General features: G+C 35.7%; 1 protein-coding gene across 1 annotated transcript in view; it reads right to left on the reverse strand.

Annotated features, from left to right (window-relative positions):
* ADAMTSL1 (ADAMTS like 1) overlaps window positions 1–16,492 on the reverse strand; it is a 386,862-nt gene that overhangs the window by 239,147 nt on the left and 131,223 nt on the right. Inside the window, exon 5 of the mRNA XM_051987060.1 lies at window positions 9,174–9,300. Within this exon, the coding sequence (XP_051843020.1) occupies window positions 9,174–9,300 (127 nt within the window). The remainder of the gene's footprint in view (window positions 1–9,173; window positions 9,301–16,492) is intronic.

The raw sequence follows: 16,492 nt of genomic DNA on the forward strand, positions 1-16,492 counted from the left end.
AGTCAGCATTCACTCTCAGGGAAAGATCTTGCCTGTCTCACCTAACCTAACAGATGAGATCCAGAGTGAGATCCAGAGTGCCTCAGCTCAATAGTATCTTTATCTGATATATCAAGATAAGCAGGGGATGAGACTGAACTTTTCCTGAAGGATTCTCAAAAGACTCACTTAATATTGGTCCATTTTAAATATTGGAGTTGTTTGGTTCAATCCCACTACCAAATAAAATTAAGCAATAATTATTATTATTATAGTATTATTATAACTATTAATTCTGAACATTGCCATTGGTGATACAATTTTAATTCTAGCAATTATTAGAATGGAAAAATTTTAGAACTGGAGCGGGAATTTAAAGATTATTGATTCCAACTTCCTCCTTTGACAGCTGCTGAAAATAAAAGCCAGAAAAGTGATGAGATCACACAGATCTTGAATAATGGCAGAGCTGGGACAAGAGCTATTTACTACACTGGAGAATATTGACAGCATGCTAAAAGTAGTATTAAATTAATAACTATAAGTCCAGAGTTACTAGTATAGGGAAGAAAGCAAGGAACAACCAAAAGGAAGAAAGGAAGGAAAGAAATAATCTTTAAGCAAATTTTAACACTGTGCCAGACTATGCTAAGTACTTTACAAATAAATATTACCTCATCTGAAACTTAAATAAGTGCCATCATTATCTCCATTTTATATTTGAGGAAACTGAGGCAGACAGTAGTTCATTAACTTGCCAGAGCCATAGTTAGTAAGTATGTAAGGCCAGAATAATTCTCCCTGAGTCTAGGCTCAGCATTTTATCCCTATGCCTCCTAACTGCTCCTATTAACCAATAAAGAGAGAAGAGGGAAAGGTTTTTGCTAGGGAATTCAGTCCAAACTTAAGACTTACTAAATTTGCCTGTCACTGGAAAACATGGCTTTGGGTCCTGACTATGTCACTTATTAGTTAAGTGAACAGAAGCTAACTTAAACTCATGGGCAGCTAACTGGCAAAATGGATAGAGTACCAGGCTTGGAGTGAGGGAATACTCATCATCATGAGTTCAAATATTATCTCAGATAATTACTTGCTTTGTGACCCTGGACAAATTATTTAATCCCTTAACTCAGCTTTCTCATCTGTAAAATGGGCTGGAGAAGGAAATGGCAAATTACTCCAAAACCTCTACCAAGAAGTAGACCCCCAAGTGGGGGTCAGGAAGAGTCAGACATGTCTAAAATAACTGGACAAAAATAAAATAACAAAAAGACTTGTAAGGGAGCATTAATTTCAGCTAATTCAACCCTAGTCGGGAATCCCTTCTGTAACATCCCTAATGGGGATTTCTGAAGATTTCATTGATGGTAAATTTACTACTTCCTGAGGTAGCCCATCCTACTTTTATACATTTCTAATTGTCAAGGAATTTCCCCCTGATGTTGAACTGAAATCTGTATGTCTATAACTTTTTTTTATTCCAAGTTTTGACCTCTGAAGGCCAGTGAAACAAATTTAATCCTTCTTCTATATGACAACTCTACAATTTCTTAATCTGCAAAATGGGGATGACAATTTATAATTACAGACTTATCCTGGGTAAAGTACTTAGTAAAATGCAAAGCTAGAGGGAAATATGAGCTATTAGTACAAAGAATTGAGATTTCTGTGTTCCTGATGCTATGTCTTTTTTGATAAGCCACCTCTAGGAACAATGCTCAGGAATAGGTGACCTACAAATGACTAGCTTAAGGAAAATACACCTCTCCAATTTAGCCATCTAATATCTACAATCCTACAGTAAAATCTTATTTCCTTTGACTTAAATAAAATAGGGACTTGTATCCATTCTTAGAATGTATCCCTAAGAATAACATACTAAGTTTCTTTGTATTTTTCAGGGTGAAGGGGATCATTTGGTTCTTTTCTAGGAACAGGTGTTGAAAAGGAGCCTATTAAAAGGGCATAAGAACCCTAAACAATGTACATATGTGTATGCATGTGTGTGTAAGAGAAACAGAAAGAAAAAAGGATGTTTCTAGAGAAGGGGAAGTTACTATGAAAAGGAATCTAGAAAAGGAAGAATCAAAGTTGGTCTGTATCACAATTTTACCCAGGGTTGGTCCTGGTGCCAAAATAAGGCATTATGAAAATATATAACTAGTATTACACAAATATGGAATTAATTTCAAGAGCTTGAAATAAAATATGTGTTCTGATATTAATTTGGATTTTTGTGTTGAGAATTCAGAGAAAAGGAATGGGTAGAGATAAAAAGACTGAATATCAGCATAATTATTTCTCCTTAAAACCTTAGAAAGAGTGGGCTACATTTTAATCTTTTCCTTTTTTTTTTTAGCATGCAATAACTATTTTTAAGAATCCCTCAGTTTATTTTTTCTCTGGCACTCTCCATAACCCACTTTCTATACCTTCTTTTTTTCTCTTACCTCCCCATTTTTTCTTTTTTGTATTCCACTGTGGCCTGATAGTACAAAGGGAAAAAATACAATTCTTTAAGTTCAGACAGAAAATAAATTCAATGTGGGGAATACAAAATGTGCTTGAGGCTTGGAGAAAACAAAGCTCTTGGTGACTTTTGGCAGACCACAAGGAAAGGACATAGCAGAGCACTTTCTAAGCCTCCTGGAATGGTGAGCTGCATATTTATACAATCAGATTCACGTGGCAGGCTAATCTCCAACCTGCCCATGGGTCACTTCTCAGTTTGTAAATATGAGGTGTAGGGGTCTTCTAGCGTGGAAGAAATATAAATGAGTGGGCTAGTTCACCATCTGCTATAGATTTTGCTGTGTTTTATGTTCAGGCTGTGCTTTATTGGCATAAATCATTGGGTCCTGAAGACATCCAGTGCTAAGGTAAAGGAACAATTGCATTTTATCATGATATGTAATCATCGGGTTTTATATGATATAATTTATTCAATGAAAGTTCCCCTACAGTACACTTCATTTAGATATTTGCAGACGAAAAGCAGTCTATGATGCTCTGTCTGCTTAATGTTTTCCCTTCTGGGGCTGTCCAACTTAGTTCTGGTCTTTCATGTCACCAAACTCACAAACAATCCTCCATTATGAATATCAGAGCAAATACTTTAGTTTTCATTCTCCTAAGTGGGGAGTGAAGAGACAGAGAAGAAGATTGACATGGTGGTGGATGAGAAAAAAAGGAAGACTATCCATTAAAAAAATAACTTCTTAAAAATTGGGTTGGATTAAAGTTTCTTTGTGATCATTATAGGATCTATGCAACCCACTGGGGTAGTTTGCAGTCTGCATGGTTGATTAGAGGGCTCCTCTTGATAAAAGCATAGAATCACAGGAATAGTAGAGCATTAGAATTGAATGTCATGTATAAAGGCAAGATACCTTTATTATTATGTGACTTCAAGGTTTAAGGAACAGTGTAGCATTCAATGATATGAATATTTAATCAAGAAGCTTTACACTTACATGCCAAAAAACAATCTTTTTTCATCTATTCAATCATTTATTTCATAGGGCCAGAGAATGAGAGCTCTATGAGACCTTAGAGTACTATTTTTATACTTTGTTCATTTCTTGTTCTTGCTATCTACTCTTTTTATCCTACAATTCTTTCTCTTACTCCTATTATTCAGAGTTTTACGTTGCTTATATGTTGTAGCCTGCTTATACTCACTGTGTGCCTGCCCATGGCATTATACTCATTTCGAGGTCTGCAGAGACATTTTATTACATCTCTGGTAAAATGTTAACATTGAAAAGATGGGTCTTGGCTCTTTTCAGAAACTTAGGATCAGTTAAGGGGTTTCAAAATTTCCCAAAAGTAATGTGGCTTGCTCTGTTCTTCCCGGACCCAACACATTGTCCCTCTGTACTGCCTGTCCCAATTAGATCCGTAGAGATCAATTTCTAGAGATATCTCTTATATAGTTATAGATATATCTGTGGATTTATGTATATCAATCAATAAACTTTTATTATGCATTTACAGCATGCTAGACACAATATTAAGAATTTATAATAGAATAAGCTCTTTTAGGTATCCATCCAAATCCATGTTAAAATAAAGACAACAGACATTCTTCCTCCATGCCAGTGTCCCCAGCCAAGGGCCACCTGTTTTTTTCAATTACTCCTTCCACTTTCACCTCTCCTATACACTGGAAAAAAAAATTGAAATGGTATCGTATTTATTGAGTTCATGTCTCAGGAGAGACCCATCATCATTCTAGATCCATGTCATGTATTTAGGATACAATAATATCTATAGAAAGAAATAGTGGCTACCTCCTATTGATGATTCTTGAAGAGGTCTGTTTGCAACTACTAAAACACAATATATATAATTCTAGTGAGAGAGGTATAGTGGAAAGCATGCTGAATTTGGGATTCAAGAACCTGGGTTTTAATCTTTTGCTACTTTGTGGATGTACAAGAAACTCACTAATGAGTTTAGAACTAAAACAATAAAGATACACATAATGTCATGGTTACACACGTGTAATCCCTGCTATTTGAGAGGCTGAGTCCAGTGGCATTGCTTGAGATTACTACTTCTGAGCTATAGTAGGGCTAAAGTAGGTCAGGTATCTGGCACCAATAATGGTAAGATTCTGGGAACCAAGAGCCATATCTGGAGCCAAACCTGGAAACGGAAAAGGTCAAAGTTTTCACACTGATCAGCAATGAGTGATCCATTCCAGCCTGAGTAAGATAGGAAGATTTAATCTTTTTTTAAAAAAAAAGATACAAGCAGAATGTATAAGCAAGAAGATGAATATGAATACAATCTGTTCCTACAATAATAATGTCAGGTGTGGTAAAACTTAGAATGAGTTGAGATCGATAGAAAGCATGGTAGGAGGCTTTTTTTGTGTGTGTTTTTGCCATATTAGGAAAAGAAGAAAAGCAAAGAAGAGATAAGACTATTGCATGGAGTGGATTGGATGATTAGTGAAAATAGAGATAAAGCAGAGATTTAAAATTTTTATTTTGCTACTGTTTTCTCTGTAAAGGAGAAGGACCTTTTGCATTGAAAATGACAGAATGAAAATGAATAACAGAAGCTGATTCCTCAGATCAGAGGAAATTTCCTAAGAATTAGATCTGTCCAAAAGTCTAACAGGCTCCCTCAAGAGGTTTTGGGTATGAGGGTAAAGCTGACTTCAGAGTAGAGGGAGCATTCCAGCCAAACTCTTCCAATGTTCACCTCCAAAAAAAACTTTAAAATACTAAAATTGAATCTTGAAGCAGCATGGTTAATATAAGGTTGGAGTGTGACATTTTGTCAGCCCAAGACAATTTGGGATGTCAGAAAGAGAGATCTGTGGGGACCTGGCCTAGAGCTTACTTGTGTTCCTAAAACCAGCACTGGGCCTTGCAGGCAATGCAACAGTGCCTGCAATTTTTACTACCAAGGGGATGGTTCAGGAAGGTATAGGTGGAGGACTGGGTGTTGCTTGGAAACTCCATTGCTCATTACCTAGTTCCATATCAGAGAGGAGTGCTTGCAGTCACAAGGTAGCAGGGCCCCTGGTTGAGCTTTCAAGGTAGAAAAAATAGCAGGAGTCCTAGTTTCTGGTAGCAGTTCCAGGTTGAAAAGAGAAACAAGGGGTTATCTCATGGAACAGAGTTCCTACATTGGTAAGGGATGAAGCTTGACCAGAATGAAGATCAGGAGAGCAATGTTAATACCTTTCTCCAGATCACACTAACTTGGAAGCATTGAAAACTTATAGGACCCCCCCCCCACACACACAATTAAATGTGAAAACAGAAAGGTGAAAATGCATCTGAAGCTCAGGATAGTTTGCTCCCTCCCAACCTGCCCAAGTTGAGCAAAGATCTCACTTTTAATGCAAAATGCAAAGTCAAGAAATACATAGTAAGAGTGATCAAATGACTAAAAATAAAACCTGCCATAAAACCTACTATGGTAATAAGAAAGCCCAAGACCCAAACTCAGAAGAAAATATCCATTAGCAAATTCTCAAAGAATAAGGCAGTTTGAATGTAAACTCAACAAAAATTCTTAGAAGAGCTAATATATATATATATGAGTGAAAAGTGATTTTTAAAATCAAATCAAAAAGAGAAAAACTAGGAAAGGAAATAAGAGCAATATAAGAAAATTATGAAAAGAGAATTAGCAGGGGCAGCTAGATAGCGCAGTGGATAGAGTATCAGCCCTGAAATCAGGAGGACTTGAGTTCCCACTTAATACTTCCTAGCTGTGTGATCCTGGGCAAGTCACTTAGCCCCAGTTGACTCAACAAAATAAATAAATAAATAAGCAGAAATTTTAAAAGTATATTTAAAATTTTTTTTTAAAAAGAGAGAATCAGTAGCTCAATAAGAGACAATACTGAAGAAAATAACTCCTCAGCAGAATTGACCAAATGGAAAAAAGAGGTAAAAATACCTCAATGAGGACAATAATTTCTTAAAAATTAGAACTGGACAAGTAGATTCTAATGACTGAGATATTAAGAAAACAAAAAGAAAACTAAAAAAAATGGGAAAAATAGAAGAAAACATGAAATACCTCATTAAAAAAAGAAGTGACCTTGAAAACAGATTGAGGAAAGATACTTTAAGAGTTATTGAACTACCTGAAAACCATGATTTTAGAAAGGAGCCTAGATATTATATTTCAAGAAATTATCAAGAAAAACTGCCCCAATAGCTGAGAATCAGAGACAAAACATCAATTGCATGGGTCATCTCCTGAAAAAGATCCCAAAATGAAAACTTCCAAAATTATTGTAGCCAAATTCCAAAACTCCCATAAAGGAGAAAATATTGAAAACAGCTAACAATCTATTTATGTACCATGGAGCTACAGTCAGGATCATACAAGATTTAGTATCTACCTTATATAGGAATAGAAAGCTTAGAAGATAATATTCCAGAAAGCAAAGGAGCTAGGAATACAAGTAGGAAAAACCTCCCTGGCAAAATTTAATATAATTATTCAAGGAGATAATGGATATTTAATGAAATAGAGGACTTTCAAGCATTCCTGATGAAAAGAAAATTTGACTTTCAAATTCAAGACTCAAGAGAAGTATAAAAAGTTAAATAGGAAAGGGAAATCATAAAGGATTTTAAGTTAAATTGTTTATATATTCCTATATGGGGAAATATGTGTGTGTAGATTATATATATATATATAATGTATTTATGTAAGTAGATTGTACATATATATATACATACACATATAGATTATATATTTATATACATATACACATACACAAACACACACATATACATGTAAACTCATGACAACTTTGTCATTATTAGGGTAGTTGGGAGTCTATATGAACCGAGAACATTAGCATTATTGATTAGAATTGATTATGTTGTGATGATCTCAAAAAATAAGGAAAGGATAAGAAAAAAAGATCTACTTTGAGAAAAGAGAATGCTGAGGAAAAATGGGGAAAATTATCTCACATAAAAAGAGGCATGAAATGCTTGAACTTTATTTTCATCTGAACTGGTTCAAAGAAGAAAGAATATACACAGACACACAGACACACACACACACACATTCAATTGATTATAGAAAACTTCTTATCCAACAGAAAAGTATGGTAAATGTGAGGGTAGACTAAGGGAGGCAGTGGTAAGAAGCAAAACAGACTTTTGAGGAGGGACAGGAAGGACAAGAGCACTTTATCTTTCTTGCTTTTTCTTTTTGGAACATGACTTATATGAAATATGTTTAACATGACTTCACATATATAATGGGTATTATATTATTTGTTTTTTCAATGGGTGAAGGAGAGTCTGGAGGGAGGGAAAGAATTTGAAGCTTGAAATTAAAAAATGAATGTTAAAAATTCTTTTTTTTTCTTTTAAAAAATATAAAAAGAGAGTCATAGTTTCCTACTCTTTCCTAATCTTCAAATGGAAGATTAAGAACTACTTGCTGGGTATATTAGAGTGGACATTCATATCTCATTCATTAAACCAATTAGTTTGAATTCACCTAAAAGTAAGCACTTTGTTAACAGTATAAGAGCAGGGTACTCTCGCTGTCCTTGTTAGGTTCAAAGAGGGTGAGAGCTGCTGTCTTATTCTCTTAAGATTTCTTTACTTCCTTCATAGGTACTCTGAAAAATGAACTATATAATTTGTTCTAAATTACCAGGAGATAGAATTGACTAAACTTCATTGCCAACCTCTTATTTCCACTATTAAATTTAGGAATATGTCATATCATCAATAGTTTATTGCTTTTTGTTTTCCCAATAATGATGTTGAATTCAAGGTGATTGTTCACACTATTCTGTCTAATCCACTTTGAGACTAACCAGATATATAGATGACCTTTTAGGAATAAGGATTAGGTGAATGAATAGGTTAGGACTATTGGTTGTCCTTCATTTCAAAGAGAAGGAATGACAACATGGAATGATGTCTTGACTTGTGTGAATTAAGGGGAAACAGAGTTGCATAAAGTTCTCAGCTTCATTCTCTCTTCCAGAATAACTGAAGTTCAGTGTCAGGACAAAAGTCAGAACAGTTGGCAAAGACCAGGAGTCAGTGGCTGGCCTTGGCTCCTCCAATTGGCTCTGACTTCAGCTGCCTTCATAATCATTGGAGCAAATTGTCTTCATTGGTCCATTCCATCAGAAGTCTTCACAAGTTTTGAAGCTTGTTGGTTACCCTCGACCTGGTTTAGCCCATCTACCAAGATAGTTTACTAGGGTATAGCATGCTATAACTTCTTAGCTCATCTACCTTTGGTTTTTGTAGGATTAAAATAGGATAGAATAGAATAAACCAAAGCTAAGTCTTTCACTAGGAAACGACTTCTTTGGCATTGACCCATAGTGGAAGAAAAATATGTCCTTTATTCAGTTGTTCAACCGAAATAATTTTTGTAAAGTGTAAAGTACTTGTAAAATACAACTTTTTGTAAAGTAAAATGTCTGGTATATAGTAGGCACTATACAAATGTTTTTTCCCTTCACCCCATTTGGTCTGGTAGCCTTAGCCTTCTCAAGTCTACCAAACGAGGCTATTGTTTCCTGCAGAAAAGGGTTCTCCCAAATGTCTGAGTTTCATTTCCCATTTTGTTCTCAGCTACAGCTTAACATCTGCCACAAACCAGGAGAAAGTTTGCTGCAAGTCAAGCACCAAGAGGTCCATCCCAGGGAAGATCAAGTCCCTGCTTACGTTTGGTTGCTGAGAGCTGCGATTTGTACTGCCCTCTGACCAGCCGGCAGGTGGAACCGTCTCCATTGCAGACTCCACAGCTATCTTCCTTGACGGTGCTTCCCAGCTGGTGGTCACAGCCAACAATCTGACAAAAAAAGAAAGATGTTCGGTTCAAACTGAGCACCTACTGACGGAGAGATCCATCTCTGTGACTAATTACCACCAAATTATTCTCACATCATCCCTAGAGGGCTGTAAAATATGTTACCCACGAAGGAGTCTGAACCCAGCCAGGAGTCAAATTGAACTTGGGAGTTAGCAATTCAGAACAGCTCCAAATGGCTTTTGCAGTTCAGACATCGGGGAGGGAGATGTGGAAAAGTTTGTGTGTTCATATGTAACTGCAGATCTATGTGGACGTGGGCATATGAGTGCACAGACATATGTGTGTAGAGTGGGGATAAGAAAAGCAGACCATCACGAACTTCTCTCTCTGTCTCTGTCTCTGTCTCTGTGTTTCTGCCTTTATTTCTTTCTTTGTCGGCTTTTCTTATCTCTGTCTTTGTATCTCTATCTGTGTCTTTATCTCTATATCTGTCTCTGTGTCTCTGCCTGTCTCTCCTTCTATCTCTGTCTTTGTATCTGTCTTTCTGTGTCTCTGTCTTTGTATTTTTATCTCTCTGTGTCTCTAACCCTGTATCTCTGTCTCTGTCTCTCTCTTTGTATCTATCTTTGTATCTTTATCTGTGTCTTTATCTCTATATCTATCTCTGCCTTTTCTCTGTTTCTGCTTCTGTCTCTGTCTTTGTGTCTGTCTTTCTGTGTCTCTCTCTTTGTGTCTGTGTCTGCCTCTCTGTTTCTGCCTCTATCTCTGACTTTGTGTCTTTTTGTGTCTCTGATTCTGTATCTCTCTTTCTGTGTCTCTGTCTTTATATCTTTTTTCTGTATCTCTGTCTATCTCTGTCTCTGTCTCTCCTGCTTCTGCCTCTCTTTGTGTCTGTCTTTCTGTGTCTCTGTTTTTGTATCTTCATTTGTTTCTCTGTCTTTATCTCTCTCTCTGCTTCTCCGTGTCTCTCTGTCTGTATCTGTCTCTTCTGTTTCTGCCTCTCTCTGTCTTTGGATCTATCTTTCTATGTCTCTGTTTTTGTATCTTTATCTGTGTCTCTGTCTCTATATCTGTCTCTCTGTTTCTGCCTCTGTCTTTCTGTGTCTCTGTGTCTCTGTGTCTCTGTATCTCTCTCTCTCTTTCTCTCTGTCTCTGTCTGTCTCTTTTGTTTCTGCCTCTCCCTGTCTTTGGGTATGTCTTTCATTGTCTCTGTTTTTGAATCTTTATCTGTGTCTCTGTCTTTATATCAGTCTCTCTGTTTCTGCCTCTGTCTTTCTGTGTCTCTGTATCTCTTTCTCTCTTCTGTTTCTGCCTCTCTCTGTCTCTATTTTTGTATCTGTCTTTATAACTTTGTTTCTCTTTGTCTCTCTCTCTCTTCTTCTTTTTCTAAATCCCAATTTGTTTTCAATATAATTCCTGCATAAAATTTTTTAAAAAATAGTATTAAGTGCCTACAATATTTAGTATATAGTGCTAGATACTAGGAGTACAGTTAAAAAGAATTCAATTTATTGTCCTATAAAAACAAACAAAAAAAAACAAACTTTAAAAAAAAAGAAATCACCACCACACAGGAAAGAAAGGAGTCTTTTAGGCAAACTATAACAGATAATTTTGAAAGATTTAAATTTTAAAATTAAAGATTTATTATACAAGGAACACTATTCTTTATGTTCTAAATTTAGAAAAATGATCAGTAACTGACTTAGAATTTTAAGTATAATTAGGTAAGTTTACTTGTACAGTCCAACTCAGGCTCAACAACATATGAAACTATAGCTGGCATGGTTTAATTCCCCTTTTTTCCCCCTTCAAATTCTAGAATAGACATGAAATCTAGACTAAATTTAATTTCACTTTGTATTTAAAATTATGGGATTTAGACCCTGGAGGACTTTTTAAAAATCTAATAAATAATTTTTATTTTATTCTTCTTTGGTTTTATTGATGCCTTAAAAAAAAAAAAAAACCAACTCCCAGCTACTTCCTGATCTATCTCTTTATTATTCTGTCATTCCTCAGCAAAGAGGCATTGACTTTGTTCCCACTTCTTTGATACCCTAAAAAGATAATGTTACAAATATTTTGTAGAATTAGATCTTGGTTTCTCTTTTTGACTTCTTGGGATATATGCCCCTATAATAACTAGGTCAAAGACAGGAACAGTAAATTGACTTTTTCCTTTAATTCAAAATTATTTTCCCAAAGAACTGGATAAATTAACAGGGCTTATAGTTGCTTTAAAATTGTATAATATGGAACACTTTTTTTTAAGGAAACACTGAATATAAAGGATCTTCAGAATTATGGAATGATTTAAATGAAGTGATTCAGTGAGAAATAATCAAAACTGAGAGAATTATATACACAATGACCCTAATAACATAAACAGAAACAACATTTAGAGGCAGTAAAATTCTAATTGATTGTAATAACTGATTTCTGAAAGGAAGATGGAATGATGATAGAATAGATTTCCTTCCTTTCTGGAGAAAAGTAGGGGGCTACAGATATAGCAATTGTTATTGTGATATACTCTGTAGTTGTATGTATTTCATTGTAATTGATGTGTTCATTGGTTTAACTTATATGCTTAATAATAGTTTAGCATTTATTAGTGCTTTACAATTTGCAACTTTTAAAATATTTTCTCATTCTATTCCTACAATATGCTTGGGTATTAAATATTATTTCCCCCATTTTATAGATGAGGTAGATAAAGGGAAAGTGACATGTCCAGTATCATGCAGCTAGTGTATTTCTAAGGTCAGACTTAAATTCTAGGTCTAGTTCTCTATTCACTGTGCACTTAGCTGTCTTACAAAATCAATTACTCAATAAACACTATAGTGTTTATAGTATAGTGACTACTATATGCCAGGTATTAGGCTAAGCTTTAGGAATGCAAGCAAGAGCAATAGTCCTTGCTCTCAAGGAGGCTGTGTGTGTGTGTGTGTGTGTGTGTGTGTGTGTGAGAGAGAGAGAGAGAGAGAGAGACAGAGACAGAGAGACAGAGAGACAGAGACAGAGAGACAGATACATACACACAGAGAAAGAGAGAGACAGAGGGAGAGGGAGGAAGAGAAACAGAGAGAGAGAAAGAGAGAGAGACAAAGAGAGAGACACACACACACAGAGAGAGACAGATACACACACACAGAGACAGAGAGAGACAGCAGAGACAGAGAGAGAGAGAGGGAGGGAAAGAAAGAGAGAGAAAGAGAGAGAGAAAGAAACAGAGAGAGAGGGAGGAAGGAAGGGAGAGAGAGAGACAGAGAAACAGAGAGAGAGAGAGAGAGAGAGAGAGAGAGAGAAAGAGAGAGAGAAACACACACACACACAGAGAAACACAGAGAAACACACACACACACAGAGAGAGAGAGAGAGAGAGAGAGAGAGAGAGAGAGAGAGAGAGAGATTTTTTGGATGGGGGACGGAAAAGTTTGAGGGAGAAAACTGTGGTACAAAACCAAAAGGCATAGATAAAATCCTTTTAAAATTAGGAATGGAAATGGTATACTTAAAAAAGTTATCTTAGTGTGCTGTCTTCCCACAGCCTCTCTGTTCTTTTATTATTTTTAATAGTTTAATAGATGAGATGATACTCTCTTGTTGCTCTTATTCCTAGTGATTTGGATAAAATTTGGTTGAAAATGTGCATCTCTTCTTTTGAAAACCACAACTAGCTTCTGACCACTCTTTTTTAGTGAATAAATCTCTCCTTTGCTTCATGAGGGAGCTGGAGCTCAGAAAGGTCAGGTGATTTGGCCAAGGTGACACTTAGACTGTCCTCCACATGCCTCTCATGCTCGTGATCCTTATTCCTGGTTTAATGTAACTGTTTCTTCTTTTTGGCTATATTTAATAATTGCAAACATCTGTTTAGGCAATTGTTAAAAATATGATTTATTTAGCATTCAGTTTTGTATGTGCTGGGTTTTAAAAAATGCGGTGGGTAATGTGTACTTTTCAAATAAAAAAAAAACAAATACAAACATCTTTTAAACAGATGACTAAGTTATAGCTCCTTCAAAGTAGCAAACATTTTCACATGAATAATCTATTAGGAAAACATCATAAAAAACACTTGTGTTAATAAAATGAATAGAAGCAACTTAGTCAAATATCCACAGTCAAATCACTGTCTTCTTCAACTTACTGGAGAAACTACAATTCCTATCTCAGACTCCATTTAAGCTTTGTCTACATGGATCCATGTTGTGGTTAAAAAAAAAAAAAAACAAAAAACAAACCCTTTGTTAGTGTCCTTCTACATGACAGCAACAAAAATATTTCCATGGGCAAGAAAAAAGTATTTGTGGGTGGGCTGATAACCCTGCAGGCACTAGTATGTATTCATTCCATTTTGGTTCTGTGTTAGTTGTGTGGCTTGGGGTCTTTTTTTTTATTGGTGGCATTGTTTGTACCATCAACATAATTTTACAAAGAATTGGCCCAATGGGCTTTACCTCGCTCATCCATCAGTTCTAGTCATTAGCCAATCATGTTGCAAGCAAGGAGTTTCAAATATGGGAGCAGGGGAATGCAGGGTGGGAGAAAAGCCAAACAGTCAAACCACTAAATCAATGGTTCCAACATGTGGGCCACAGTCACGAATCCAAAAACAAATCTAACAATACCTTCTGTTTGCATAAAAAACTCTCACGTAAATGCATCACTATTTTTCAAATTATGTAGATGCTATTATGATGAATAAAACACAAATTCATTTTAAAATGTTACCAAAGTCAGAGCAGTCTTTTGCCAAGATGCATGTTCTTGAAAAATGGACATATCATACACCCTTTCTTATGTTGGGGTCCACAACATTTCTTGATATTAAATAAGGATGATCATCTTCTAAAAAATTGGGAAATAAGGTACTAAACCATCTGATTCTCTCAAGGTGCTTCCACTTTTGTTTGAGAAAACATTTTGCATATCTTAATGGATGTATGAGCTTTGACTACACTTAATACACACATACACATATACAAATACAAACTCACACAATTCCCTCTACTTCCAAAATATTTGGGGTTATGCAGAAAGGGCTTTCATTTTCCAATGTGCTTTGTTCTATACAGAGATGAAATGACCAAGAGGTATAAAAAGCTTCCCCTCTCTAGTGGGAGCATTTGAAGTTTGCCTGAATTTTCTCTTCAAATTACAAAGAACTCCGATTTTCCCAAAGGGTTTACATTTCTCTGGAACTGTTCTGTATTATTATTTGACTCGAAAAGAACCATAAGAGATAATTACATACCTCCCTCTCTCTCTGATCCTACACATTTCTCATTGATGCAAAAGCTGTGTTGAGAACAGTTAAACTTTGCGAACCTAGAAAAACAGCCATGCTAAGAATAGTTAAATAGAAAGCTACATACTTCTGGGCTAACTTGGCTCCAGCACTCGATTTGGAACTCTCAAGTGTGGGTTTGTGAACCCTAGGAAATGAACCAAGTTAGTTCTAACTGTGTTTTGTTTAACTTCATTGTTTAAATGACTAACATCTTTCTGACACAATTGTTTTTTTCTTGATATCAGTTCTTCTTTAAGATGCCAAAATATTCCAACTCAATTCTTTTCTATATGTGGAATACTTTTCTATCAGATATAATTTCCCTTTTTTTATCCAAATGCTATCCTCCCTACCCCCCATAAAAAGTTATATTAGGCAAGTAAATCACTGTTGAAAGATTGGAATCTGCTGAGACTCAATAAGTGCTAAATAACAATACATAAGAAAGCTAATTAACATCTAATCTAAACTGAGAGGAAAAAGGGAGACATCAGCCTTGGTCCTACTCAGTGGAGATGTTTACTGACAGAAATATTAGCGTGCTACCAATTTAGATACAGAACATTTTAGATGTAAGATATTTATGGTTTTTTGAAAGACCTGTGATTTTCACAAGTTCAGATCACAACTATTTTATCCTGTGTGATTCTTGGCTAAGACTTTCTAACAGTCCTCCATAGCAGATCTGTAAATATGCAGGAGGCCCATTTCTTTCCATTTCTCCAGAGTTACCAATGTATTGTTCAGGTCATCCATCTATTGCTGCTCATTTTCACTAGTCAGTTAACCTTTTTCTAAACTTAATCCTTAGTATAAGAAGCAGCATTGGTATAGTTCATCGAAAGCTAGAGTTATGAAGAGCTGGATTCAAGTCCTTCATCAGACACATAGTGAAAGGGTGGCTATGGGCAAGACATTTCATAGCTCAGTGCTTACTACCATTCAACAAGTTTCCAATCTACATCTCTTCTTATTTTTTCCTTCTATTCAACTCAAAGCCATTTTCATTATTCATCTACAAACTGGATTTCAAAGGATGTGATTTTTTTAAATTGTAAATTCTCCCCCAGTGTGAATTGTAATTTTTTTCTAACTCAGCAGATAGTCTAAGCTTCTGTGGATGAAAATGTTATCAGCTTGATAATATTAATGATAAAACTCCCCCATTCTCTTAGGTTGGCCCTCAGTGAAAAGGCATGCAGTCATTCACCAGGTTCATGGTCTAAGCTTTTCTAATTTGGCAGATTCTAGAGTTAGCATTTTATTCCCATGGCCAAAGTCACTTCCATGGCACAATGAGTCACTGCAATGGAGAGGAATAGGACTTTAATGGAGGAAACACTCATGCTGATATACCAATTGAGAAAATTTGTTCACCTAGCACCAAGTGATTCTAATAGGAGTTTTCCAGCCATTATTTTTTCAGTGTTGGGGGTGGCAGGGATAGGTCTGACTGCTTTCTCACATATTTTACATGGTGAATCTCACTGAGAAGGCTTTGTACTTGTCTAGTACTCAACATAGTGAGTACATGTTATCTTCAAACAATGGTACATCAAGAAACTCATCGCTGGGAGAAGATTTTCCTTTTGTTTGGATCTTTCAAAGGGTATCTCCTACAACACTGGCAGTACCAGTGAATATTTGATTTATATCAGTATTCAGCAGTGTATGAGAGGATGGTCTCTTTAATCAAGCCTGTGATGGCATCTCAGAAAATTTTGACCTTGTTATCTTTTTGTCTGAGGACATACTTTTAGGTTTCACAAAGAATAAGCTTTTCTTAAAATCTTCAACAAATAAGACCAATGGGATATTAAATTCAGATCAAAAAGGAAGATCAGGTCTGTTCAGACAATCACAAAATGTGGGGGCAATATCTCTATAATACCTTCTGGAGTACGAATGAAGATGCTTGCGAGTCCATTC

The sequence above is a fragment of the Antechinus flavipes genome, chromosome 1, assembly GCF_016432865.1.
Source record: "Antechinus flavipes isolate AdamAnt ecotype Samford, QLD, Australia chromosome 1, AdamAnt_v2, whole genome shotgun sequence".
Taxonomy (NCBI): Eukaryota; Metazoa; Chordata; class Mammalia; order Dasyuromorphia; family Dasyuridae; genus Antechinus; species Antechinus flavipes.